The sequence below is a fragment of the Carcharodon carcharias genome, chromosome 7 (assembly GCF_017639515.1).
Source record: "Carcharodon carcharias isolate sCarCar2 chromosome 7, sCarCar2.pri, whole genome shotgun sequence".
NCBI lineage: Eukaryota > Metazoa > Chordata > Chondrichthyes > Lamniformes > Lamnidae > Carcharodon > Carcharodon carcharias.
In genome coordinates, this window is record NC_054473.1 from 47826880 (window position 1) to 47854847 (window position 27968).

A 27968-nucleotide genomic window follows, 5' to 3' on the forward strand; every position below is an offset into this window, starting at 1 on the left:
ACCATTGACCAGAAACTGAACTGGACTACCCTTGTAAATACTGTGGCTACAAGAGCAGGTCAGAGGCTAGGAATCCTGCAGCAGGTAACTTGCCTCCTGATTCTCCAAAGATTGTTCACCATCTACAAGGCATAAGTCAGGAGTGCCTGGGTGAGTGCAGTTCCAACAACAATAAAGAAGCTTGACGCCATCCAGGAGATAATAGCCCACTTGATTGGCATCCCATCCACAAATATTCACTCCCTCCGGCACTGACATACAGTAGCAGTAGTGTGTACCATTTGCAAGATGCATTACAGAAACTCACCAATCCACCTTAGGCAGCACATTCCAAACCCATGACTGTTGCCATCTAGAAGGATGAGGGCAGCAGATACATGGGAACACCACCACCTAGAAATTCCCCTCCGAGCCACTCACCACCCTGACTTGCAAGTATAAAGCCGTTCCTTCACTGTTGCTGTGTCAAAATCCTGGAATTCCCTCCCTAATAGCACTGTGGGTGTACCTACACCACATGAACTGCAGCTATTCATGAAGGCAGCTCACCACCATCTTCTCAAGGGCACTTAGGGATGGACAATAAATGCTGGCCTAGCCAGCAAAGCTCACATCTGTTAAAACATTTTTAAAAATCTTTCTTTTTTAAAACACAAGAAAATCTATCATTTGCCTGTTCTTGACAGCTATTGCACTAAGGGGGCTTAAAAACATTTTCCTTTCAATATACATGGGCCAGAATTTTCTCGTTGTGTAGGGGGGCAGGGCCCGCGCGCTGACACGTAAAATGATGCTCGGTGATGTCGGGTGAGCGTCTCGACGTCACAGCACGCCATTGCGATATTTAGGTGGGTGGGCGGGCGCGCAATGTAGTTGAGGCAGAAATTGGTTGCAATTTTTCGGGGCCCGTGCAATTTTCAGGACGTCGCACGGACACAATGGGCAGGCGGGTAGAAGACGTTTGTATAAACCTCATCCATGAGCGGGATAAGAGGGGAGTGGGATCACGAATGTTATCTGTCAGATATTTAATTGTGAAAGTTACTGATACTTGCCTGTGTGAGCAGGAATACTTAAAAACTCATACTTGCTGCTAAGAGTAAAAGCCTCAGGTCAGGACTCTACAGTAAAATCATTTTTGGGTCCTGGAGGTTTCAGGAAGCCATCCCTTAGCCTGGGAATGGGAGTTGTGCTCTCCACTGGATGCACCTCGTCTAAGGAGGAAATGGAGGGGGGGGGGCGGCAGCAGAATGGGGAGAAGGCCAGGAGTACACATTCAGCCGCCTTTGGGGGGACAGGCGCAGGCACAAGGGGCACCGGACCAACAGGAAGTCCAAGCCGGAAGGGGCCACAGAAGACACCACTATCCTGCTGCTAGGGTATACAGGCAGCGAAGCAGCTCCCTTAATATACCTGAGGTGCGGTGCCGAAGGAGGCTCCGTCTGTCAGATGATAGGCCCTGAGATCTGCACAAACTGTGTGGGTGGGCACCCCATGCCAGTGGTGCTAAAGGTCACAGCTACCTTCACCTTCTATGCCTCCGGCTCTTTCTAGGGGTCAGTGGGTGATTTTTGTGGAGTCTCCCAGTCAACTATCCACACTTATGTCAAGCAGGTGACAGATGCTCTGTTCAGATGTGCATTGACTTTCATCCACTGCCGCTGGGACGAGGCAAGCCAGACAGAGCGAGCCAGAGGCTTCACAGCGATTGCTGGCTTCCCCCGCAGCCAGGGTGCTATAGACTGCACACATGTGGCCATCATGGCGCTAGCAGGTGAAGCCAGTGCCTTTATCAACAGGAAGGGCTTCCACTCCTTGAATGTGCAGGTAGTGTGTGATCACAGGATGCAGATCCTGCAAGTCTGTGCACGGTACCCAGGCAGTTCCCGCGATGCTTACATGCTCAGACACTTCCAGGTGCCAAGGCTCTTCAGTGCTCCAGCCTGGCTGGACGGGTGGCTGCTGGGTAACAAGGGCTATCCCCTCAAAATGTGGCTCATGACGCTCTCCGTCATCCAAGAACAGTAGCTGAGCAGCAGTACAATAGCAGCCATGCCTCCAAAAGGGCTGTGGTGGAGAGAACTATCGATCCTCTCAAGATGCGCTTCCAATGCCAGGACCGATCGGGGGTGCACTCCAATAACCCCCAGGTCGTGTGTCACTGATAGTGGTTGCATGCTGCACTCTCCAGAATCTGGTGTTGGAATTGGGTGACGCAGTGGACAAGGAAGATGTGGACACAGTTGCTCCAGATGCACATGATGAGTCCAGCGGTGAGTTCGAGGATGAGCAAGCACAGGAGAACGCTGCGGGGTTGGGCTGACCTGGGCAAACTCCAGGGAGGCAGGAACACCCAGAAGGCTTTAATCCAAAGAATCTTCAGCTAGCACACCACAGATGGACTTCCAACTAATGCCAGGGCTGCAGGCTCCATACTCAATACCTGAGTGCTAAATCTGCCTGGATAGTAACATTAACTAAGGCCCTTGTCAATAAAGCTCAATGTCAAACAACTCACTCATAACATCATGGGTTCCCGTCCACCTGCAGAAGTAAGGAATCACCCTGAGGCATGGCAACATTTCAAAATTTATTGAGATAACAAACGTAACTTCAGAAACCAAAAAAAAAAGGTGTTGCACATCACACGAAGTCTTCAATGAACTACTATGGGCCAACATAAAAGCACTAGTGAGAAACCTGTGGTGTGCCTAAGGTGCCTTAAACTTACGCTTATGGGTGTTTCATCTAGGTGCTGTCCCATCATGGGCACTGGCATCCGAGACAGCCTGCTCACTGTGCTGTCCTGTTGGCCTCGACGACCTTGGCAGCTATCCTCTGGCCCATGGAGGCTTTGATGGCCCCTGAAGGGAGCGACCAGTTCCACAGCTGGCTTCTCCCCAGTCGCTGCAGCCTTATCGGATGCCACAGTCCCCGGCAGAGGGGCGGAGGAGCTGCTGCCCTCATCCACAGCACCCTGAGAGGAGACTGCAGAGACAACAGGCAGTTGCTGCACCGACGTGAGGTCGCTTCAGACCTCCCTACTCAATGTAGATGGATGGGCACTGAGCTGGGATACTTGGTGCCCAAACCATTTCCCACACGGGCAATGGCCAGCTGAGGTCAATGCCGCTGTGAAGGCTTGCAGGTCCGAGCGCAACCCTGGAGGTCCTGATTGTTCTCCTGGAGGAACTTCTCAACGAGAGTCGCCACTGTCTCCATGGAGGAAGCATGATGCTCGGCCATTAGGCTCATTGCATCAGTGATGCTCTGCCTGGACTCCTCCTATGCCATGCATAGCCTCATGTATCTCCGCCAGATCCTCCCGTATACCCTGCTGCACTTCCAGCGTTTGCTGCCTCACGGATGACTCCAGAGGCACATCATCAGCGACCTATCGAGCATGTGCCTAGTCCCTAGCAGTCCGCTGACTGACGGCGTCCTGGACACTCTCTGTCTCTGCCCGCACCTCAAGCAAGTGTGAAATGCCCTCACCACTGTGCCCTGGGACATTAGCCGAAGGTCTAATTCCCACTGAGGTGCTAGTATCTGTGCTGGTGCCTGCCTGGCAGAGATGGTGCGACACTGGTGAACTGATTTTCTCTGAGCCCTCAGGTGTGAGACATGGCCCCTCTGCCTCCTCCTCCCGGCCCAAATCTGGTGATGCTGAAAGGAAAAAACAAGGACATTTGATTAGCTACAGTGCAGACAATGTCAATTTTCGTGCCACTCCCCCAGATCATTATGCGCTCATCCTTCCATAATCAATGGTCAACCCATGTTGCAAACTTCAATCACTGAGCATTCATAGTGCCTTGGATTTTGGGACACAAATGGTGATCTGAGTGCTTGGCAAACATACCTCCCGTGGCAGCCCAGCCTCACCACCACCGATAGACCTGGGCACATGGCGCCCTCCAGATCCATGGCCTGCTGCTCAAAAGGTGTCAGGACTGCCAACTGGGCCTGGCCTCTGCCAGTCCGCATCCGCTCTGCAGAATTGTGCGCACTCTCCTGAAAAGGAGAGAAGAGCATTGATTAGTCCAGCCTGTACCTGGATTCCCATTGCATCCCTGCCAACCCAGCCAGAGTGGGACATTGCAGGGCTCCAGTTCTCCGTTACCCTGCAGCTGCTGCACACTCATACAAAGAAGCCAGGGCTGACCACACCCCCTTGCCCAAATGCTGCCTCCTTCAAATGTGGCATCACAAGGTGTAGCATTGTTAAGCAAGGGGGCACAAGCACCCTGACTTTGACATGCTTCCTAGTTCCAGCACTCTGCCTAGGTGCAGATCCTTGAGTTTCACCCCTATTCTATACTCTGGGTGTCAGTGTCACACATGCTGCGGGTGCAGAACTCATCCTAGCTCAACCTTCTAAGGGTGTACTAGGCATGGGCAATATCTGCTGGTCCACCCAGTGAGGGATACATGCCGTGAAGGATTCAATACCGTTACTGTACTCAGAGTTGCTGGGAGGGGGGCTGGAGTTGAGGGGGAAGGGTGAAAGCTGCATTAAGTGACCTCAGTCAACATATTACTCACCCTTCCCGAGCGCAGGATGTCATCGAATCTTTTACGGCACTGGACCCATGTGCGTCGCACTACATCATGGGAATTCACACTCTCAGCCACCTCCTCCCGCTCACATTTGGTCAGGTGGGGAGGCCTCCACCACCCGTCCCTTGGAAGCAGGACCTCCCGTTGTGCTGCCACTTCCTCCAGGAGGGCAATTAGGCACTCATCAGAAAGGAGGGGTACACTGCCCCGCTGCCTACCCTCCGGCCTGGCCTGGCCTGCCTACCTTCCGGACATGTGTGCTGCACAGTAGCCCTCTGCTGTGCTCTTCTGCCGGCCATCATGAGTAGCCTTGTAAAAGCTGCCAAGCCTTCATTTAAACAGGCCGCCGGGTTGCCATTGGACCCGGAGGTCTGTGCACGCCCGCTGCTGCCTGCCCACTCCCGCTACCATTGGGAGCCAAGAAATATGCTGGGTGGGCCTTAATTGGCCTGCCCATGTAAAATTGCAGCGCAGACCCGATTGCGGGCGGCGATTGGGTCCAGGCCCCCCTGCACCCACTGCCACTCGGCCCGCTCGACATGGGGAAAATTCTCCCTACGGTTTTCGGTCAGTCGTGAGGTGGGAAAAAAGTGAACCATCCCTATCATCTTTCCGCTGTCCGTAATAAGTAATAAAAATATCTCTCAATGCTATCATTACTGGCAAAATTCCACATGCTTTCACTCCAAAGGATTACTTACAGTAACCACCATAGATTATTTCCACTTACCTATGACTTCCAGTAGAGCTAATCCTGGAAAGTAACACTATAGTGAAAACACATAATTGACAGACATCTTAATAAACTATAATGCCATTGGTTAGCCATAACTTCCTTAGAGTGGCAATCAGCATCGGATTCCCACACCTTGCCCAATTACCTTTGTGGATTTTCTTCCTTGCCTGCCTCGCCCAAACCTCCATCTCAGGCCAGGCGAGATCCAGGCAGCACAGCTCATTCCTGAGACCCAGCATCAAAGTCCAGCTCTGTCGAATTGCATGCCTCATTTTACAACACTAGCTGCTGTAAGCCAGGTAAGTTAAAGGTCCCATTGAAATTGACAGGCCAAGGAGAAGGTAAGTGGGTAGGATTTGGAGGGTGGCAGCGGGGTGAGAGGTAGGGAGGGTTGGAGGTCAGAGGACAGGGGCTAGGGGGGGCTGGGAGGGGGTTTCGGTGTGTGGTTGCAAGTCAGAGCCGTGGGGTGGGGGGGCGGAGTCCCGTGCGGGTGGGGGGAATTTGATGCAGGGTGTTGGGAAATACTGTTGGGAGTGGTTGGTCGGGGGGTGTTGGGGAGTCCCTGGGGATTGCATGTGTGGGGGGAGTCCATGGGTGGGGGGGTCAGTCTGGGTCATTACAATACTTACCCAGAAGTTAGAAGAGTTTTTAATTCTTCTAACTTTCTCTGAGTAACTATTGGTGTAACCCTGTCAGAACCATCCGAAGTTTGCGTTTTAAATCGCATTTTCTGATAGTTTCCAGTGCAGGGCAATTGCCCAGACGAGGTTTGTGCTTCTGTGCAATTGCCATGCAAACCCTTACCTGTGAAGTTCCGAGAGGGATTCCCCAGCACAACCTCGGGGTAATGCCCAATCTGATGCTGGGGAGCTTGGAAGTTACGTCCAAGAGATAAAATATCATAGATCAAATAGCTGCAGTGACTATGTCTGTGTTTATCAGTGAGTAATATTACAGCTGTTATCACTATTACTTGATTATATTGTACTACTGTAAATACACATTACCAGTGACTATAGTTGTTAACACATTCTATGTATAGAATTCAGTTCAAATTGAAAGATTAGACAACAAAGCATTTCCTTGACCATGTTTATTCATCATGTTATGAACTGACTAAGACAACCTGCACATCGCTGCCAATTTCAATATAATAATTGACATGGTCCTTCCTATTATAGAATTCATTCCAACTACATTTATTATGTTTTCAGGAGTACACTCTCAAATTGCTTCTCTATGTGAGCCCATGCATTAAGGCTTAGAAGATTTGAGACAATCATTAATCAATGATCTGATAATATGCTTGAACTTGGTGAAATTATTGAAGTCTATTGCCATGGAAAAATCATAACTAATTTGTCTTTTTTATATAACTAAAGGCAGAAGTATAGAATTTAAACTTATCAAATAGTTCACAACACTTTTTGAGAGTTAGGAAGTAAGGTTTCACATTTGTTTAATACTGCCATATGGTAGAACTTCCTTCAGAAATAAATTCATGGTTACATAATCTGGATTTATGTATGCAACATTAAACTTTCCAACAGTCATTAACAGTTAATTAAAACATATTTCTCTAACAAGTGCAAGCAGAGATTTAGCAGATGATATCCAAAAGGCAGATTTCTCTGGCACATCCATTGCTTTTAGGAAGACAACCTCTAACACTTCAAAGATGTTCAGAAATTAAACTTTGTGACAACTAAATTTAGTGTATATACTTGTGATTATATATTTGCATATGGTAACGGTATTAATTGCAGACATAGGGTCAGCTTCCATATGTATAGTAGTGACATTCAGCTCCACTTCTTAATCTAAATCTTGCACTGCCAGGTTGCTTGTCTGACATCCAGTCATGCATGAGCCACAATTTTCTCCAGCTAAATATTGGAAAATACCAAAGCCATTGTCTTCAACCCCCACCACAAACTTTGCCCATGCTACTGATTCTAACCATTATCTTGCCCACTATTTCAGGCTGAAACACACTGTTCAAAGCCTCAGGATCCTATTTGACCTCAAGGGAGGAAGGAAGCACATCCCTTGCAATGGCATGCTCTATCTATTGGTACTTAAGAATTGCATTGGGATCCTATTGTCATCATAGGACCCAGTTTGCTTGGGCTAATGAGACGCTTGTCTCTTTCCAGTGGATTACCAGGCTGCTAATTTCAAAGATATTAAGAAGCAATGGCTCGGATGTAATCAGAAATGAGGTACTGAATGCTATAACTTTCACATTGCTAGTGCCCGATTTTACCCCAAAACAGGATTGCAAATCATCGTAGATTCTTGAGATTTGTGAATGAAACATTATTGCATGGGTCGCTTCATAATTTCATTCAAAGAGAATGCAAGTCATAGATCTCTGCAGTTGTTTGTGTATTTTGACCTCAGTACTGGGCTGTATGTTTTCATCACTGATATGCATTATCAAAGCCTCTATTCTTTTTGGTAAAGCTAATTAAGGCCGCATTTATAAAAACTTCAAACTTCATAACATATAGCAAAATAATTTATTTGTTATAGAGTGAACAATTTTTAAGTTATCAGTGCATATTTTAATACTTGTCATAAATACATTTAAACTATGAATAACATCTTTAATATTGTAACATTGGTCTACTATACTGTAGTGCACAGGTATAACACTACTAAATAGTGACATCAATTTCTTCTTTGTAGTAACAATGAGTACAACCGGTGGAATTTCTAAATGAATTTAAAACACCTATGATTAACATTCACTTAGCAGGTATTCTGTACTAAATGGCTGAACTGCATTTACCTTGAATATTATTATAGGTGCTATATATCCAAGACTTATTGCATACCACGGAGTTAAAATGTGCCTGTCCATTGAAGTTTAGGCACATAGTGCAAGATTTGCCCTGGATTTGATGCAAAAACTTCAGAATTTCCTTTTCATATAAAGTAATACTTGTAAGCAGAGTTTTGGTTTTAGGGAATACATTAACAAAACATTTTGCAGATATGGTGGCTAGAAAAACCAAACAAATCAGTGGCATTGCAAATTAACAATCACATGTAATTTACAATAATATTTTCTGTACTTTATTTAATTTTTGGTATGTAAAATAAAACTAATCTACTCAGACTGTGAAACTACTATACTCAGACTGTGAAACTACTACATTTAGATGAAGTTAGTATAGTGATTAAAAAGGGTCATTTACCCAGCTAATAAACCCAGATAAGTATTCATATATGTCTATAAATTTATTTTGATGTTCTTTAATGGTATTTTATTTGTCATTGCACAGCGTTGCCTTAAAGCTGACTGATTGTTTTACACTCATGTTAGTATAATGCTTTGTTGGTGCATTTTTAACAAAACAAATTCTTAATAAAATACATAGCTGTAATTTTTCAAATGATTTGATATGCAGTATTAATGAGCCTAACGTGCCTTAAAAACCTGCTAAAGTATGCATCATAAAGTAGATGTTTTGGGAGTATTTTCAGAGTTCAGCTTCACAGAATCTTAAACTATGTAATTTTTATTGCTACAACATCAAATATATTAGCACAATCATAAAGTTATCTGTATCTGATTTACTTTATATACTTACTTATGCAATGCTGCTTTGAATGATGTAACACTGTACAGGTTATAATACCTAGTCATCATTTAATGCATTTGCTTACATAATAGGATAGAACACAATGGCAAACTAAGTAAAATTAGCAGCATCTTTACAGATTTAATGTATGTTAACCATACTCCCAATATATCTTAAACCTATTCTTGCTTGCACCATGAATAGCACCATAAAGACTTTTATGCCCTTAAACATCAATGTAATTTCTAACATTCCCTTTTTTCTCCAACAACTTAGTAAGATGCTATATCTCTTATAAAACAATTCACCACCAGCTATTTCACAAAAAAAATCTTCTTACATACTGTGTTGGATGTTTTGTAGCTCTATATTTAGCAATTTTATTTGCTATTTTAATTAATAAGCAGTTTTCTATTTCAGCTTTAACACCATATCCTTAATATAAGTGAAACAGCCTGTTTACCATTAAATCTCACGTAAATTAAGGCGCATCAAGATGGTCAGAGCATGCAAAATATTTGGCATACAATTACCAGCAGAAGCACTTTAATGTACAAAACAGGTCAGTCACTATTACTGTGGAATAAAATGTTTTATTGTGAGCCCAATTTTTGTTCCCTTTATGTCACACTGACCTTATGGAATCTAGTTCTTCCTATTTAACACTTTGCTACCAGTGTACTCATTTTGGTTAATAAAGCTAAGTTAACCAGTGCAATAACATACAGCTGCAAATACCCATATATTTACAAAACCTTTAACAAAATCACTTATAATGTGATAACAGTACATATTCATCTGTTTCCTGATTAAAAGTGCAGAGGTAAATTCCAAGATAAAAACACTCACAATATAGTACATAGCACCACCATTTAAAAATGGCTTTTCAGCTGGTTTTTGGTTTATCAGATGTGTAGTGATAAGTAAGCAATTCAAAAACACAGTGTCAATAAAATGTGCTTATCTTACAAAGCTACATATTGTGTACTATATGTACAAACAGTGCTTTACACTGTTGGAGTCTTACACTTGAAGATAAAACATCAAAGTATTTTATCACAAAACATTTTAAGAGAAATAAATATAAACATGAAACATAAATACAATATTATACATCAAAATGTCCAGATTTATCTACAGACAAAGATCACAGAGGTATGTATGAGTTCGCCCTTCATCTTGTTCCAGCTTGTCTCATGTAACGTTTCACCTCCTTAATAATCCACGCACCATGACACTACTAAAAAGGATAAATGATCACTCAGTCAAAGCCAAATCACTCAGTTAAAAAAAACTTCTACAGCAACATTTGCTAAAATCCTGTAATTAAAATAAAATTAACAGTGTACACTTTAAAAATCATTAAAAAGTAACCTTAAATGTTTGAACTGAAAATCTGTATTGATAATACAAACATAGATTTTTCTGGGACATTAATATTTTCAAAATTATCTACAAAACAGACCACTTAATAGAGAAACTAATTTAGAAAAAAATAATGCATATAAAAGTGTTATAAAATAGATGGAACATATATAGTGCACACAATAGCATGTAAATGTTCACATCTGGTGAAAACTGAACAAAATTTTTTTGAGTCACTTGAGTGGAAAATTAGTATTTCTGTATTAGGTGTTTGTTGCAGTAATTTGCATATTTGCAATGAAGATGTTTTCACAAACATTAATTTTAAAGGGCAACCACTCAGGATGCCTATAACTTACAGAACTTGTGCTTAAATCTTTTATTTCCCTATCTCCATCCCTTCACAATTTTTTTTGATCTTAGTGTATTTGTATTAGACAACCTATTGTCTCTATATCTCCTAATCAAGAGAAATACTCATTTTCATTGGAGTTTACAATCTGTTTGCAAAATTGCAAGAATCCATAATTTAGAATTATATGGTTTGTCGAACACCATTTTATTACTGTGAGTGAGAAAATAGTCCATCACATAATAATCCTGTAATGCTTCTCAAGAGGGGACTGGTTAGCTCAGATGGCTAGATGAGATTAGTGCCAACAGCATGGGGTTCGATGCCTGTTTCAGCTGAGGTAGATTCAGGGCCTGCCTCCTCATCCTACCTGTATTAAAAATCACAGCACTTTGATTAATAATTGCCAAGGACCTGCCTTTGGGCAGAGAACTCATGAAGAAGGACGCTTCTCAAATAACTAACAAGCTACTTTTCACCAGTATAAATGCTATTTAACAAACCAATTGATCAACTGATTTGCATGTGTAATAAAAAGTGTCTGTATACACTATTCTTACACCAATGTATTATACTACAGTAAATGACAGTGCAGTAAATAAATGGACAAGTGAATGTATTTACTCATAAGCAATACATTGCGGAACCGACTAGAATAAAGCTATCTTACATCTAGTATTGTGTAATGAAGCAGAGCTAATAGTAATGTTGTAGTGAATGATTCAATGATTCACTGGGAAATAGTGATCATAATACCAAAGAATTCCACATTAAGTTTGTAAGTGACAAACTCTAACCACAAACAAGAATCTTAAACTTAAACAAAGCCAATTGCATAGATATGAGGAGAGAACTGACGAAGGTTAATTGGGTAAACAGATTAAAAGATATGGAGGTAAATGAACAGTGGGAAACATTTAAAGAAACAATTCAAAATCTTCTACAAAAATACATTGCATTGAGAAACAAAAACTCAGCGAGAAAGATCCATCTGTGGCTCGCTCAGGAAGTTAAGGATTAAAAGAAGAGACTTACAATGTTGTGGAAAACAGTAGCAAGTCTGAGGATTGAAAGCGTTTTAGAAACTAGCAAAGGGGCACCAAAATGTTGATAAAAGGGAAAACAATAGAATATGAGAGTAAACTAGCCAGAAATATAAAAACAGATTGTAAGAGATTTTATAAGGATATAAAGAGGAAGAGAATAGCTAAAGTAAACATTGGCCCCATGGACGCAGGGACAGGAGAAATTATCACAGGGAATGAGGAAATGGCAAAGGCATTGAACTAATATTTTGTGTCTATCTTTACAGTAGAAGCCACAAGTTTCATACCAGAAATAGACGGTAATCTAGGTGCTAAAAAGAGTAGGGAAATTAAGGAAATTAATATCAGCAGACAAGAAGTAGCGGAGAAATTTAAGGGACTGAAATTTGACAAATCCCCGGGACCGGATGGCCTACATCCTAGGGTTCTAAAAGAGATAGCTGCAGAGATGGTGAATATTGAGGATGTTGATTTTCCAAAAATCCTTAGATTCAGGAATGGTCCCATTATTTTGGAATGTTACACCATTTTTCAAGAAAGGAGGGAGAAAGAAAACAGTGAAATGTAATGAAGCTGAAGAGTACCACTTGGTGGAACACCAAGTCAGAATATCTGTACTCAAAAATGACATCAGCACAAATACAACATATATAGGAGAATTTGACATTATTGAGGAAGAACATGAGTGTACCCCTGCGATTGATTCCATGCCCTCTCCTACCACTGTCTCAGGCTGAACCAAACTGAGTATAACCTTGTAGTACTATTCGACTCCAAGCTGTTGTTCCAACCTCACAACTTCTCCATCTCAAAGTCTGCCTACTTCCAATGCTGTTATTCCACCTGTCTCTCTCAGTCCATCTGCTTTTGAAATTCTCATCCATGCCTTTGTCATCTCCAGACTATTCCAATGCTTTCCTGGCTAGGCTTTTATTCTCTACCGTCTGTGCACTTGTTGGAACACGGCTGAGTTTCCATACCTTTCACGACAGTGGGACTATTTTCAAGTCATGAACACATTCACCACAGCAATGGGACAGCCAGTACAATCTTCCAAGAGGTATCCAATTAAGAGGGTGATTAAGGATGACTTCCTGTTCCTGAGGGATGGAAATCCCGCCTCCAGCCTATTAACGGCAATTGACCGTCAAATGACAATGGGAAACCATTCTTACCCTGGTTGGGCTCCCTACTGACTTTTTATTGGTGGGGCAGAGACCATGGCGTCCTGTAAAATCCAGCCCATACCAGCTCCCACTCTTCCAATGTCTCCAATTGAAAATTCCAATCCATGTGTTTAAATCCCTTCATGGCTTTGCCTGTCCCAATTTCTGAAATCTCCTCCATCCCAATAACCCTTCCTCCAAACTCACCATTCCTCTGACTCTGACCTCTTGTGGATTTGTGTTGATTTCCACTCTGCCCTTTGTCTCACCATTAAAATTAATGCTATATTCCTTTTTTAAGTCCTTCCTTGTGCACGAAAATTAAAGATTGAAGCCATGAAACAAGCACAGCTTGTTTAAGAAAATGAAATTGGCAGAATATTTTCAACTTCTTAATGTGAAGCATTCTGATTCCATAAATATGCATTCAAAAGTATGGAAAATACATTGCAGGTCACAGTGAGGATAAATTTAAAAAAAACTTGAAGGAATTGTATTAAGACAGCAGAAAAATGACTTTCGATCTTGTTGCATCCAAAGTTTTAGGCACAAATTTACAGCTTGTTCAAGCTGCTGTATAACCTAGAACTTTGGCTTGGATTTTAACCTGAAGGCAAGCTTTGTATGGGGTAGTGGTGGTGTGGGTTTGGTGTGGTTGTTACAAGGCTGGGAAACCCGGAAGAATGGGTTTCTCAAATGTTATGTAGAATTAAACTGCAGGGTGCCTTTGAGTGGGGTTCCTACCAACAGGCTGGAGGTCTTTGACGCAGGAAGCCTACTTCGCAGGGCCGAAGTCTATGAGACCATGCATATGTTTTGCACAAGTGAGAGTGATCCTCATCGCTGGGGTTGGTGGGGGAGGGGTGTGACGAATACAGATCATGGGGCTGGGTGTTGAGGGGGGTTCTGGATTAGGAAGGAAGTTTAAATGTAGGGTCCCATGGTGGTCCAACGATAGGTGGGATGAAGAGTAGTTGGTGGTTAGGGGGGTTTGGATAGTGGTCGGGCAATTGGATGATAGTTGGTACAGGGAGCAGACAGATTTTTGGTTTTTGGGGGAGGGCGGTGCCAGTTACTGGGTAGTGTGTTGCGCTCGGAGGAATCACTTCTACTCCTCCTGCTGCTATACAGTGGTATTGTAAAGGTACTTACCTCATGGATTCAGCCCCTTTCGCCTGCCTTTAAGCTGCCAAATTTCCCAAGGCCTGGAATGATTGTTAAATTGAAGGCTTGCAGCCTTGCTATATTTAAATGACCAACGCCCTTCCTGCAAATGGATTGGCTGCCTGCCCCTCATCCCACCTCTGTTAAAACTGGAAGTGGGTGGGTTGGGTTCCTGTTTCAGATTTCTTGCATCTTTATCTCTGGCACATCCTCAACTCACTCATGTTTGGGAGTAAAATTAAACCCTTGTGAGAGCTTCCTTTTTGCATGGGGTGGAGCTATATTAACAATGGCACAGGGTTTTGGTGGAAGTTTTGTAGATTTAGTGTAAAAGATTAGGGAAATTCAGGCGTTGTGCAAAACCAGTTGCAAGCCGCTTACACAATAATTTCCTCAATTTTTTTTGTGCTGAAAATTGGCATTACAGCATATTTATAATATTACTTTGATGCAAGTTTTTGAAATTCCAGGTCATACTTCTGTGCTTCTCCAGCTCCCTTTCCTAAGATCCTAAAACCAACACTTTTAACCAGGCCTTTGGTCACCCTTCTGATATCTCCTTTTTTTGGCTTAGCATCCATATTTTGGTCATTCCTCTCTGGAGTACCTTGGAATGTTACTCAATGTTAAAGGTAGTATGTAAATGCAAATGATTGTTGTGGTTGTTGCTGAAAGGTATCAATTGAGGAGCCAGTCAGGGTAGAATGGAGGACTGATGATCGGAATCTTCCGTTCTGGAGTTTAAGTTTGAAGGTAGACGTGGGAGTGGGGGTGATTGCCGCTGGGGGAAGGGGCAGCTGACCATGTTCAATCTTTCACTGTTCAACTCATCACTTATGCATCCATAGGGAGCTTGCCAAATCTCATGATGGGGACAGGTAGGAAGTTGTGCACACCGTTACCTCATGGGGTCGAAAGTCCGGCTGCCATATTTAAAGAGCACCTGGACAGCCATTCACCCACTGCAGGTCAGGAGCTCCATATTCTGCATCCACCAGAATGTCACAGGGAAGACAGTGTATGGCTCTGTGGTTCCGTAAAGCCTTGCTGGGGATTCTCCTCCAGGCCGCCCAGGAAAAGCAAAAGGTGCTGTTTCCATGGGATAACAGCAGGAAGCCCTCTTGTCTGATCACGGCACCCTGGACGGAGGTCGCAGTGGAGGTTATCACCAGTGGGGGCCACCAAAGAAATGCTCAGCAGTGCAGGAAGAAGATGAATGTGCTCCACCAGGGTAAGTGGCACTGTTTACTCAGTGCAAACCGACACTCATCAGGGCATCAGGTAGTCTAAATGTGTGACTGCACAGGGATGTCATACAGGAGTTTGGGTTGTAGGACTCACCAGCAGGTGAGACATGTGCACTGAATGTGTGCCAGCCACTTCATGCTCTCCATCTTATATCAGTTGCAGGACATCCTGCTTGTTCATCACTTACGGGGGGGGGGAACGGCAGCTGCCAAAGGCATGCTTCTGAACTGTTCGTGCAACCATTGGGAAGACAATCGATCTTTCTGTCTTTCTGCAAGACAAAAACACCCACAATAAAGAGGGAGCAGGCCAAGACCAGAGGCGGGATTCTAGACATTAGAGTCCTCATCCCTTATGAGGGGTATGTTGCCGAGATAATCAGAGCACAGCAGGACTGTGTCTCTGTTGAAGACAAGATAGGATTCCCCCAGGAAGCCAGTGAAGATGCCACCAGTCTGCCACTGTCACCTGCGCCCACAGAGTAATAGTTTAATTAAGGAGCCTGTTTTGGGCATTCACTAAATCTTCCTTTTCTCCATTCCAGCACCAGCAAGAAAAGAGGAAGGCCCACAACAGAGCCCAGCCACAGCTCCATCTCTGAGGAGGATGCCTCAGAAGATGCACCGTCATGGTGCTCACCTGCACCCTCCACCAGTGCAGATACAGTCACCTTGGTGGGTCCACATTCTAGAATAGGCTTGGTTTCACAATCTATTGAGCATATCACTGACATGGATCCACAGCTGGTGGAGGAAGTGACAGCCGAGGTCTCGGAAGACTGCTGGAGACTAGGCCCCGGCTCAGCCTCATGCAGATGATGAGCCTCTGGACCTGAGCATAAGAGACCTGATAGAGATGCAGAGACAGGCAGAGGAACATCAGGCAATGATTCCAGAGGCCATGCACAGACTGAACCAAAGGCTGGAGGAGTCCATCCACGTTCTGTCTGCTGTTGTGGCTCCAGCTTGCAGGCGCTTGGCTGAAAAGGGTGGCAGTTGCCTTGAAGCCCCAGGTCCAGCAAAACACACAGTGGCTGCCAGATATGCGCTCAGACCTGCACTCCATCACTTTAGCCATGGGTGAAGTGAAGTAGTGGCTAGGTGAGAGGGTGGCACGGGGAGCCTTGACTTCCCTCCAGGTGCCCCTTCTCCTCAAGGATTCAGGGCAATGCCATTGGGTACCCACAGGGAGGAGAAACACCATTCAGGCACCCTGGGGGTTTCACCCCAGGACACGTCAAGGGTGCCCTGTCGCTCCATGTCCCCTCTGCCAGTGACCCTATTGCCTTGAGCAGGTCAGGCCGAGGAGAGTGCACCCGCACCTGAGCAGGAGACCCTTAGCAGGTTGGGGCCCTCTAGGCCTCGGGCCACCAGAGGCTGGTCGCCAAAGTCATCACAGTCAACAGGGCATAGCAGACAGCAGGCTGCCTCCACCTCAGCTGCAGATGTCATGGCTGCACCTAGATTTAGCGGTAGGCAAAGAAAGATAAAGAAGTTTTACAGGCACGCAGGTGGCATGGGTGTACAACCATTCTATATAGTTTTGGCACTTATAAATATACGTTTGCACAGTTTGGAAGTTTCCTGGATTCCACCTTGCTGCTAATAGCTCTAATGGTCAGGAGCATTGAAGGATCTGAAGTGTGGGCCCTTGTCAGAGTCCAATAATGAACTTCTAAAGTTTCACCTCTCTCACATTATCAACATAGTTATCACTCAATAATTCCACAGGTGCATGATTAAGCACTGGCCATCATTTGTGAGTGTGTGGCCTGGGCACACATCATGCAAGACGTTGCTTGCACTCAACATGTTCTGACCTCTGAAAATGAGATCATTGCATCTCCTGCTGCTGTTGCCCTGATGTGAGATGTGGGTGGAAGCCACGAGTTCTCAAGGTAAGTTAAACCTGCTATGTGAATGGCAAGGAACACTGTCGGTACAATTTCAGGGCTGAGTGAGTGAAACTATACACTGTCTTCTGAAGAGTGGAAAACCAGAGGCTTCCCTACATGTCTGGAGAAAGCTATGGTGGGCACATAGACTTGTTAATGGCCTTCCTTGGCGATGTGTCATTTTGAGCTAACATGCAGGTGAAGGCTGTAAGTAAGGAGGCAACAACAAATTAGCCTTAACAGCAAGAGGGATTTGAATATAGAATTAAAGGGGTGTATGCAGTTTACTGAAGCCTTTGTCAGACCTCACATGGAGATTTGTTTGGCTGGCTTGTCTCCTTATGAAGGTTGGCAATCACACCCTACAAAAAGGGTTTGCAACCAAAATGCATTGGATATCACTGAAGAAACGGGGTCTTAATCCATGAGGTGAGACAGAGTAGAATGGGCCTATGTGTTGGAGCATGCCAAGGAGTATGAGGTTATCCATGTGAAACATCAGCAGCTCTGACAGGGTTCTGCAGAGTCAATGCAGGAAAGATGTTTACCTTGGCTGGGGTGTCCACAATGACGGATCACAGTCTTGCACTACAACTAAGGCCATTGAGGACTAAGACTTGTAGGAGTCTCTGCGATTGGATGGTCCGGAGTGCTTACTGCTCAGCAACCCACAGTGCAGGTGAGGCAGTGAGTGGACTCCAAAGTAACTGAGAAAGTTTCTAGCATGATAAAGATGTCAAGGGATATGGGTTTACTATGAGTGAGTGGCGATCGGGGAGCAGGAACACAAACTTCTCTGATCAATCTGCATGGAGCAGTGATCGCATGGGGCCAAATAATATTCTCATGCTGCTCCTACCTGTGGACCCATCTATGTGGTTCTGCCTGAACGAGTTCTCTGCCAGATCTGCGCCCCCCCCCCCAATTCTTTGTGAGGGTGTGAGGGTGATATGAGTGCATCCCCACTGAGTTTAGATTTGATATTGGTTCCAATTGTCATGCACACGAACTTTATGAAGGCATGGGTAATATCTCAATTCTACTTACAGGTGCTCGAGTTCGTGGAAGAACAGAGTGCTGTGCCGGTTCCAATGTGTGCATTTAGCACCAGGGCTCTGTATATTTGCACAGTTTGGCGCAAAAAAAGGATAAAACTACCAGGAGGGCAGACGTTAAGAAGTACAATTTAATTTAGTCAAGGTATATTAGAGCTAAGTATAATGTCGGTAACCAAGAAGGAGCTGGGGCCTTCCAGAAAACCAAATAGTAAAGCAAATATCTTGGTAGCTTACTCTGGAACCTGTTAGCTATCAGATTGTCACATGCCTGTCTACCATGTTGTAACCCTGCCATGGCCTTTGCGTGTGGCTCGGCAACATCCTGGCTGTCGTCAGCTCCACCCCCTTCACCGTCCTCATTGTCAGAGGAGGCATTGCGGTCCTCCACGTCTCCCTCAGCCAAAACATCACCCTTTTTGTAGCACAAAGTTGTGCAGGGTGCAGCACATAAGGATGATCCAGGCCACTCTATGTAGTTAGTATTGGAAAGCCCCACTTGAGTGGTCCAAACATCTGAACCTCATCTTTAGGAAGCCTATCGTCTACTCAGTCGTGGACTTGGTGGATGCATGTGCGGCATTGTACCTCTCCTCAGCAGCACTCTGTGGATAGTGAACTGGCATCATCAGCCAGATCTTCTGGGGATATCCCTTGTCCCCAAGGATCCAGCCCTGCAATCACTGAGGTCCTTCAAAAACCTATGGCACCTGGGAATGGGTCAGAATGTGGTATCATGAGAGCTACCTGGGAACTGAGCACAAAGATGCAGGATTTGCCTTCTGTGATCACATACCAGCTGCATGTTCAAGAGTGGAAACCTTTCTTATTGAGGAATATGACTGGAGCCAGGCAGCTCTCAAGGCCACATGAATATAGTTGATAGACACTTGCACTTGCGGGAAACCTGAGAGTACTGCAAACCGCAATGCGCTTGCAGCCTGGCTTTCAGGATCCGGGCAGAGTTAGACAAATTGGTGCATTCTCCCCAAGAGGGTATTTGCCACTTCCCAGATGCACTTATATGTCATTGACTGGGTGATGTTGCACAGGTCCCCAGTGGAGCCCTGGAAGGAGCCACTGGCAAAGAAGTTAAAGGTGGCAGTGACCTTTAATGCCACTAGAATGGGGTTGCCTCCAAGTCCTTGTGGCCACAGGTCATCGTGGAGAAGCTGGCAGATGTGTGCAACTAGGGCATTCTCAGGCTCCTCCGGCATTGCCATTCGTTCATCTGATGATAGCCGCCTATGATATATCTGTGGTTGGGCCAATGCTTGACATTGCAATGGCCTGTTTGCCAGCATCCTGACCTTTTTGAGGCCCCACTCCCTCTTGATACTCAGGCCATTGCTCCTTCTGGCCCTGTGCAAACCTGCGGCGGGCCCTCCTCCTCCTCATCTGGATGAGAGCCAGTAGAAAGGCAGGGTTGCCTGGTGCCTGCATCATCTAAGCCTCAGTGGATCTGTGAATGAGTTGAAGTAATATATCTAGTGAGCATATTCATAACAGGTTTACCTCCATCTCAGAGCTAAGCCCTGTTAGACCATAAGACATAGGAGCAGAAATTAGGCCATTCGGCCCATTGAGTCTGCTCTGCCATTCGATCATGGCTGATAAGTTTCTCAACCCCATTCTCCCGCCTTCTCCCCGTAACCTTTGATCCTCTTACCAATCAAGAACCTATCTATCTCGGTCTTAAATACACTCAGTGACCTGGCCTCCACAGCTTTCTGCGGCAATGAATTCCATAGATTCACCACTCTCTGGCTAAAGAAGTTTCTCCTCATCTCTGTTCTAAAAGGTCTTCCCTTTACTCTGCGGCTGTGCCCTCGGGTCCTAGTCTCTTCTACTAATGGAAACATCTTCCCCACGTCCACTCTATCCAGGCCTTTCAGTATTCTGTAAGTTTCAATCAGATCCCCCCTCATCCTTCTAAACTCCATCGAGTATAGACCCAGAGTCCTCAAACGTTCCTCATATGTTAAGCCTTTCATTCCTGGGATCATTCTCGCGAACCTCCTCTGGACTCTCTACAGGGCCAGCACATCCTTCCTGAGATACGGGGCCCAAAATTGCTCACAATATTCTAAATGTGGTCTGACCAGAGCCTTATAAAGCCTCAGCAGCATATCCCTGCATTTATATTCTAGTCCTCTCAAGATAAATGCCAACATTGTTCCTGGTTTCTGTCTAGACACGGCATCACTCGACTCATTCCTGGGATGAGGGGCTTATCTTATGAAGAAAGGTTGAACAGGTTGGGCCTATAGCCATTGGAGTTTAGAAGAATGAAATGTGATCTTATTGAAACATAAGATCCTGAGGGGACTTGATAGGGTAGATATCGGGAGGATGTTTCCACTTGCAGGGAAAGACTAAAACCAGGGAGGACAGTTTAAGAATAAGAGGTCTACTGTTTAAGATGGAGAAATTTTTTCTCTCAAATTGTGGTTAGTATGTGGAATTCTCTTCCCCAGAAAGCATTGGGGGCTGGGTCATTGAATTTATTCAAGGGCAGCGTTAAACAGATTTTTGATAGGCAAGAGAGTTAAGTGGAGTTGAGACCACAACCAAATCAGCCATGATCTTAGTGAATGGTGGAGCAGGCTCGAAGGGCTGAATGACCTACTCCTGCTCTATGTTCCTATCCCCACCCCGCCCCTTCCAGGTGAAGGACATCCTGGAGGACCAGAGGTGGGTGTTCCCCCTGTTCATACATGACTGCGCATGGAGACATTGCTCTTTGAGTGGAGTAATGAAAGCCATGTGTGAGAACCCTCCCTCTGACCCTATTCTTCTTGACTCCAGTACCCTTGAGACTCCATAGAGAGACCATTGCCTTGAACACATAGAAAGACTATGAGCTCTTGTCAGCCATGATGATTCACCCAGGAGGATGGAGTTTCAGTTTCCTGAAGGAAAGGACTTTTGCTGATATTTGCCTTATTTACTAGTTTTTTTATTGCTGTAACTTTCAGAGAAGGAAAATTCTGAGACATTGACATTAATGGCATGAAATATTGGTGTTTGAGGCTGCAATTATATTACATTACCTGTTTGGGACCGGTGGTTGTGGAATATGAAGATGACAATACTCACATTAAATTTGAGGAAGTACTTAAAAAGTAAATACCTGAGCTAAAGCAATTGTACATGTAGTCCTGTTCCTGAATATGGGATGCATTTGCCACAATAACCTCCACATTTCCCAGTCACTTTGGCGCCATTCTGTGGATGGAATGGAATTTACATCACTGCGGCAGATGAACAATAAATCAATCCACTTCAGTCTAAAGAAGTTAATAATGCTGTTTAAATGTACAGTATGAAACAACTTGACAATGTGACTGTTTTCTCCAATGTATACAGATGATATTGATTTTAATAATGTTTGGTAGATAGCTTCCTATGTAATAGACCGAAAATATAACATACAGAAGTACACGTCTGTCTGTTTCAATGTAAGTTACTTTGGAAAATGACCATGTGATATTCTCCAATCACTCAGCTGATGAATAGTATGCATTTGTCTTATGCATAGTGGTAAGAGCATCCATAATAATTTAGGAATGTAAATAAAGATAATAACAAAGAATCCATTTTAAAAAATATCTGACCTTATGAACATAAGAATGAGTCAAGAGCCAGAACCGCTCAAACCTTACAGCTCACTTTGCTTTCTAAAATCTTTCGCTTCGCACCTCCACCACATCAAACAATTGTTCTATTTCTCACAGAATCAAGAATTCCTCCAGTTCTATACTGAATGCTTCTGTTGAGTCAGTCTTCTAGCTGCTCCTGCAGCTCCATTTTATATATGCTTTTAAATTATAATGGCTTCCCTGTTACTGATTTGCTGACATTGAAATCAATTTGCCAGTTTTTCATACTCACTTGATCTATTGATTTCTCTTTGTAATTTCAAACCTTCATCTGCGCTGCTTACAATGTATTATTGGTAAATTTGGAAATGTGGCTTTCTATCCCATTGGGCAGCATTTTCTGGTCAGCGAGTGGGGGCAGGGCCCGCTCGTCGACACGTAAAATTATGCAGGGTGACATTGGGCGTGTGTCCTGACTTCACTCCACATCATTTAGATTTTCAGTTTGGCAGGCAAACAGCTGAATTGGCTGTGCGTCTGCCGAACTGTCAACAGCCTATTATGGCCATTAAAAAACTAATTAATTAACTTAACGGGCCTGCCTGTCCAGCCTTAAGGCTGGTGGGCAGGCAAGGAGGCCAGGCGGCCTTTGGATAATGCATGAAGCCTCATCCATGGGCGGGATGATGTTTCATGTAAGATTTAAAATTTCATGGAAATTTTTAAATAAAAGTAATGGGCATATCCCATCTCATGTGACAGTTTCACATGAAGGGACATGTCCTTAAATTTTTTTCCGTCTTTAATTAGATTTTGAAAAGTAACACTGATCTCCCTGAAACAGCACTTTGCCTCAGGCAGATCAGTGCGCTCTTTCGTGCACATGTGCAAAAGAGCGCACTCCCAGCTCAGGGAATTCCCCCCGCCCGCACAATGGTCGGGCGCCCCCGACCTGGGGTGCCAATCGGGAACCTGACTGCTCGCGCCAGCTCCCGCACAACCCCCTACTGATGGGGGGAAAATGCTGCCCATTATCTAAGTCATTAACAAATATAGTGATGAATACATTAACAAATAATTGAGGCTGCAACACAGGTCGTTATGGGACACCACTGATCACATTCTGCTAATTAGAGTGCTGCCCATTATCCCGACTCTCTGTCTCCTTCCATTCAGTCAATAATTTGCTTTCAATCCCATGAAAAACAACTTTAACTAACAGTCACTTATGAGGAACTTTATCACAAACCTTCTGGAAGCCTATATAAATAATATCCACAGACATCCTGCTGTCTACTACTTGTGTCACCTTACAAAAATGTCAATTGTGCTTGTCAGGCATGATGAAACTGTTACAAATTCATGCTGCTTGTTGCTGATCAGCTGAAATTTTCAAAGTGTTCCATCATCCTGCCCTTAAATATAGACTTTAGCAATTTCCGATAACAGATGCTAGGGTCTATAATTCCCTGGCTTCCTTCTGTCATTTTCTTAAATAGCTGAGTGATATGTACAATTTTCCAATTTAAATGAATGGCCTCAAACTGAGAGAACTTTGTGAGATTATAACTTGGGTCTCTGCAATGTTCTTATCTACTTCTTTTAAAACCCTGGGATGGAAACCATCTGATCCATGGGATTTGTTACCCTTTATGCCATTAATTTCTCTAATACTGGTATCTTTAGTATGTTAATTTTGTTGAGTTTCTGGGCTGAATTTTCATCTGGGTATGGAGGCGGATTTTGGTGCGAGAATAGCCACACTTTGGTTTATTTTGAAGCAATGCGATTTTCCTCTGCATTCCTGACTCTGCACCTTTTTCCTCTGGCCTTTTTGCGTGTCAGGAATGCCAAGGGTGCAAAATGCACACTTGCCCCCACTGAAGTCAGTTCTCTTTTTAAATGGGGGCAAAAATTAGATTTTCTCCCACTCACCAGTTTCATCTGGTAGCGCAGTGTTTTGGAAGCCCATTAAAAGCAAACAGGCTTGACAGTTTGTGAAGAAAATGGAAAGCTGCTGAGGAGTCTGGAATATTCTGAAAGGCAAGTGTAAAATGTTTTGAAATCTTCATACATCACTATTAGGTATTGTATTGTAATGTCGATATGTCTTTAATGCAGCAATTCATCATAGGGATCTACTCTGTAAAGGTAAGTTGACCCTTACATTGATCAATGTTGTGTAATTGTTCACATGTGTTACAGTACTTTTCCAATGGAGAAAGTACTGTAATATATTAAAAAATGTAAAAAGATATGTCCTCTGCTATCATGTTTTGTGGTTCTGATTTAATTGGACTGGCAGATCTGGATATTTACAAAAAACACTGCTTCTGAAGGTAGAAAGAATGGACTGCACCTGCTCTGTCTACTGATTGAGATTTACTCTGCTTTGAAATGGAAATGGATATTGTTTCTTTCAGTGGAGCTGGAAGCTTTTATAATGGCAGGCATTCCGTTATGAATGCTTGGCTAGGTTTCAAAAGCTTCAGCTCAGCAGGTAGCCTTATTGATCCAAGAACTATTGAATCTTTTATGAACCTATAATAATAGATTATATCTTTGATGAGATTTTTTTTGTGACTACAAACCTAGAAGGCACTAAAGTATTACAACTTTTTTCCCTTGAGTTTTTTGGTCCAGTATCAATGATAGTGAGCTAGAATTCAGGGTTTTCTTGGTTTGTTCAAGGTTTAATGGCTTTCCAATGATGTTAAAGTATTTATTTTTCCAATTGCTATTGCATGGCTCCTGAGAACTGTACAAAATTCATACTGGGTGAGTGGCTACAGAGGATATATGGGGGACATAGAAGTGGCACAGAAATGTGAGGGAGCATGAGGTGGCAAGGGGGTATAGATGCAGCATGGGGTGGCATGGGGAATGTGAAGTGGCATGGAGTGGAAGGGAGATGGGTGAGAGGACGAGGGCTGGGATTTAGGGGGGTTTTGAACAATGTTAGGAGCTGGGCTGTTGTCATTGGAGAACTGAGGTGGGCTTTCTAATTGATCCTTCTCTGCACCTACAATCCTCATGAGCTCCACTGCAGCTCACAAAATGCACTGCAAATCCGTCCCGTGTGAAAAGACAAAAATCCCTCACAGTCAAACATGGGTTCGGTGTGCATTTTGTGAGCCATAAAAGTGTGCACGTCAGGTTTTCCCAAGCCCAGATGAAAATTTAGCACCCTGTCCCTGACTCAATAATAGTTTCCTTGGTACATCTGACATGCTCACTTATTCCTCTACTGTAAGTACTGATGCCAAGCAATTATTTAGATGTTAACATTTCTTTATTTTTGACAACATTACTGTTATCCATTTTCAAGTGGCCTACCTTGCTTTTGACGACACTGTTTTTCCTAGTTTAATTGTTTTATAAAAATGCTCATTTTGATATCCCTTACAAGTTTCTTTTCATGCACCTTTTTTGTAGCTTTTACTATCTGCTTTGGTACCTTTTACTGTTCTTCATATTTTCCCCAGTTAGAAGGATCTGTGCTATTTTTTATATTTTTGTATGTTTTTTCTTATAGTTTTATACTGTCTCTTACCCCATTAGTTGTCTACAGCTTTTTTGGCAATTTGAACTCTTGCTCTACAAAGATATAAACTTCAAAATGCACTGCAAATCTGTCCCGTGTGAAAAGACAAAAGTCCCTCTCACAGTCAAACATGGGTTCGGTGTGCATTTTGTGAGCCATAAAAGTGCACAGGTCAGGTTGCCTCTATTTCACACACAGTGCCTGCAGCAAACGCAGGTGGCAGCCTTGTTGGGAGCTATTGCTGCCTTATTGGATAGAGCAGATAGTTCCTCAGGAGGCCAGGAGGTCAAATGTGATGGAGAGCGGCCATGGTCAACAAGTTAAGGTGTAGTGCTCATCCGGTACAAGTTTGCCCCTCAAATTTGATTTTAAAACAAATACAAACAAACATACTTGGAGCCCGCAGTGAACCCAACAGCAAAAGACTGTTTGGGCTCACCGGCAAAAGCACTGACAATTACAGTGCCAAATGGACAGGCTCTTAACAAGACATTTGGGGAGCTTAAGGGACTGTTAATTGGCGAGCACATTTCATATTTCTTCCCTATGGCCAGCCCTTTGAAAATTCAAGTCTATCCTGGAGTTGTCGGGACCCCAAGACAGGCTCCGGGAACGTGATTTTGAAATCCCGCCTGCACCAGGACCTGCCCCTGTGCCACTTTGAAAATCCAGGCCTGTATTTTAGTGCATGTTAGGCACTCCTTCAGTCGGAGGAAAGGAAAGGTGGGGAGTGACTGAGTCATGGGGGGATAATTTTAACCTAAGTCACATGGCAGCAACCAGGCAAAATCGGACTGGCTGTTCATTTTACAGCCTGCACTCTTTCTTTCCATTGAATTCAAAGGAATTAAATAAAAAAGCCAAGTAGGCACAATTAGTCTTTTAAAATTCTACATCCGTATTTTACTTCAGTCTTTTGTTTGCTCTATAACATGATAAAAGTTTACAGGGAAGGTCTTCAATACGTGAATCCAAAATTAATCCCACTGTTGCATGCTCCCTCTATAGCCCTTTATCTTTAAATGTTTATCCACTTTTCCCTTAAAAGATTCAATGATCTCTGTTTCAATTGTTTTCTGTGGCAAAGCTTCAACAACCTTCTGCTTAAAGAAATGTCTCCTAAACTTCCTTGTTAGTGGCAATTTTAAACTGATGATCCCTTGCTGACTTCCTAACAAGAAAAAATAATATTTCCTTCATCAAAGCATTAAGCATTTTAACAGTCTCTTCTTTGCCTCCTTTTCACCAGTGGAAATATTTCCAGTATCCCAAGTCTCTGTTCATAATTATAGTTTCATCCCTCACATCATCCAGTGAATCTGTACTGTGTGATCTCTATGGTCTTATTATTCTTTCTGTGTTAGCACATCCAAAACTTTATATAGCACTCAAGCTATGGCCTAATGATTGACTATCTACATTCGCATTTTCAAGGAATTATTCATCTGTACACCTGAGTCTCTCTGCTCATCCATACCCTTCAGAGTGTTTCCATTCAGTGTGTCCTCCCGCTCATTACACCCCCTAATTTTTGTTTTCAGATTGCGGGAGTGATTTATTTCAGTATGTGGTCCTTTGAAATCTTTTTCAACGGCTGAGTTCGCCTCCTGCCCAATTAGGGCATTAGCATATAAAAATAGCATTACGAGTCTGAAGGACCTGAGGCGCAGGGTTGGAGCGCGGAATCCATCCGATTGTTGGATTCTTGATCCTGCTTTGAAAATCTGGCCCACACTCTTTGGACAAAAATAAAGAGCTTACAAAATTAGTTTACTACTTTATGCTAGAAAATTACGAGCTATATGTATTATTACTACTAGCATTACTGGAACAATACCAGCTATATATCATACAGAAAAGTAGTTATACGCAGGTTAAATGCCATCTGGTATAAACAATGTACCAGTTAACATATCATTTAAGTACAACTACTTTTTCACCAAATAACATTAACCTAAGTAAAATTACCTCTTGCTAAATAATATTTAACCACATTTTCCATTACACTCTTACCAGCAACCATTGTATTTCTACAACAGCATAATTGCCCTGTGAAATCCACCTTGTTGATTCAGACACTCGGAGTCCTGTTCCAGAAAGATTAATGCTAAATTGACCCTGAAAAATAATGCCACATTGATAGGAGTTTCAAAAGTTCAAATTAGACGTACACTTTGAATAAGTATAAAACAAAACTAGCCCATTGTCACATCTGAGCCAATGGAAGTTTGATTACATCAAGTCCCTAATGTCAATATGCATTATTTCAGCCCACCTGAAAATAAAAATAAGATATGGTAGATAAAAATGAACAACATATATACAGAATAATATAAATAGTCTTACCTATTTTCTTACCTCCCCATGAATTTATTTGTGGATAAAGGTAATAAATTGTGATGTGTTTATTGGTAAAAATTTAATATTTTGTGTTTATATCCTTAGCTATTCTTTTTTCCAGATTCAGCACATAGAATGATTAATACAAAATTTTACATAGTCAAGTTAGTACTTATTAAATACTATGCAGCAATTTTGGATCTGTATTGCAGTATAGTATTCAATTAAGGAATCCATGATAATAAATTTCAGAAATTATATTGCTTATATCTGTAATTTTAAACACATGGGAGGTATTCAACAGCA

General features: G+C 43.3%; 1 protein-coding gene across 2 annotated transcripts in view; it reads right to left on the reverse strand.

Moving 5' to 3' along the window:
* Positions 1-7795: 7795 nt before the first annotated feature.
* Positions 7796-27968, reverse strand: part of LOC121280151 (A disintegrin and metalloproteinase with thrombospondin motifs 9-like) — a 325713-nt gene continuing 305540 nt past the window's right edge. Inside the window, exons 38-40 of one of the 2 annotated variants that reach the window (XM_041191846.1) lie at positions 27336-27440; positions 21310-21404; positions 7796-10126 (exon numbers count right to left, since the gene is read on the reverse strand). In XM_041191846.1, coding sequence (XP_041047780.1) covers positions 21315-21404; positions 27336-27440 — 195 coding nt within the window. In that variant the 3' untranslated portion in view covers positions 7796-10126; positions 21310-21314. The remainder of the gene's footprint in view (positions 10127-21309; positions 21405-27335; positions 27441-27968) is intronic. The other variant, XM_041191847.1, reaches the window with a different exon arrangement.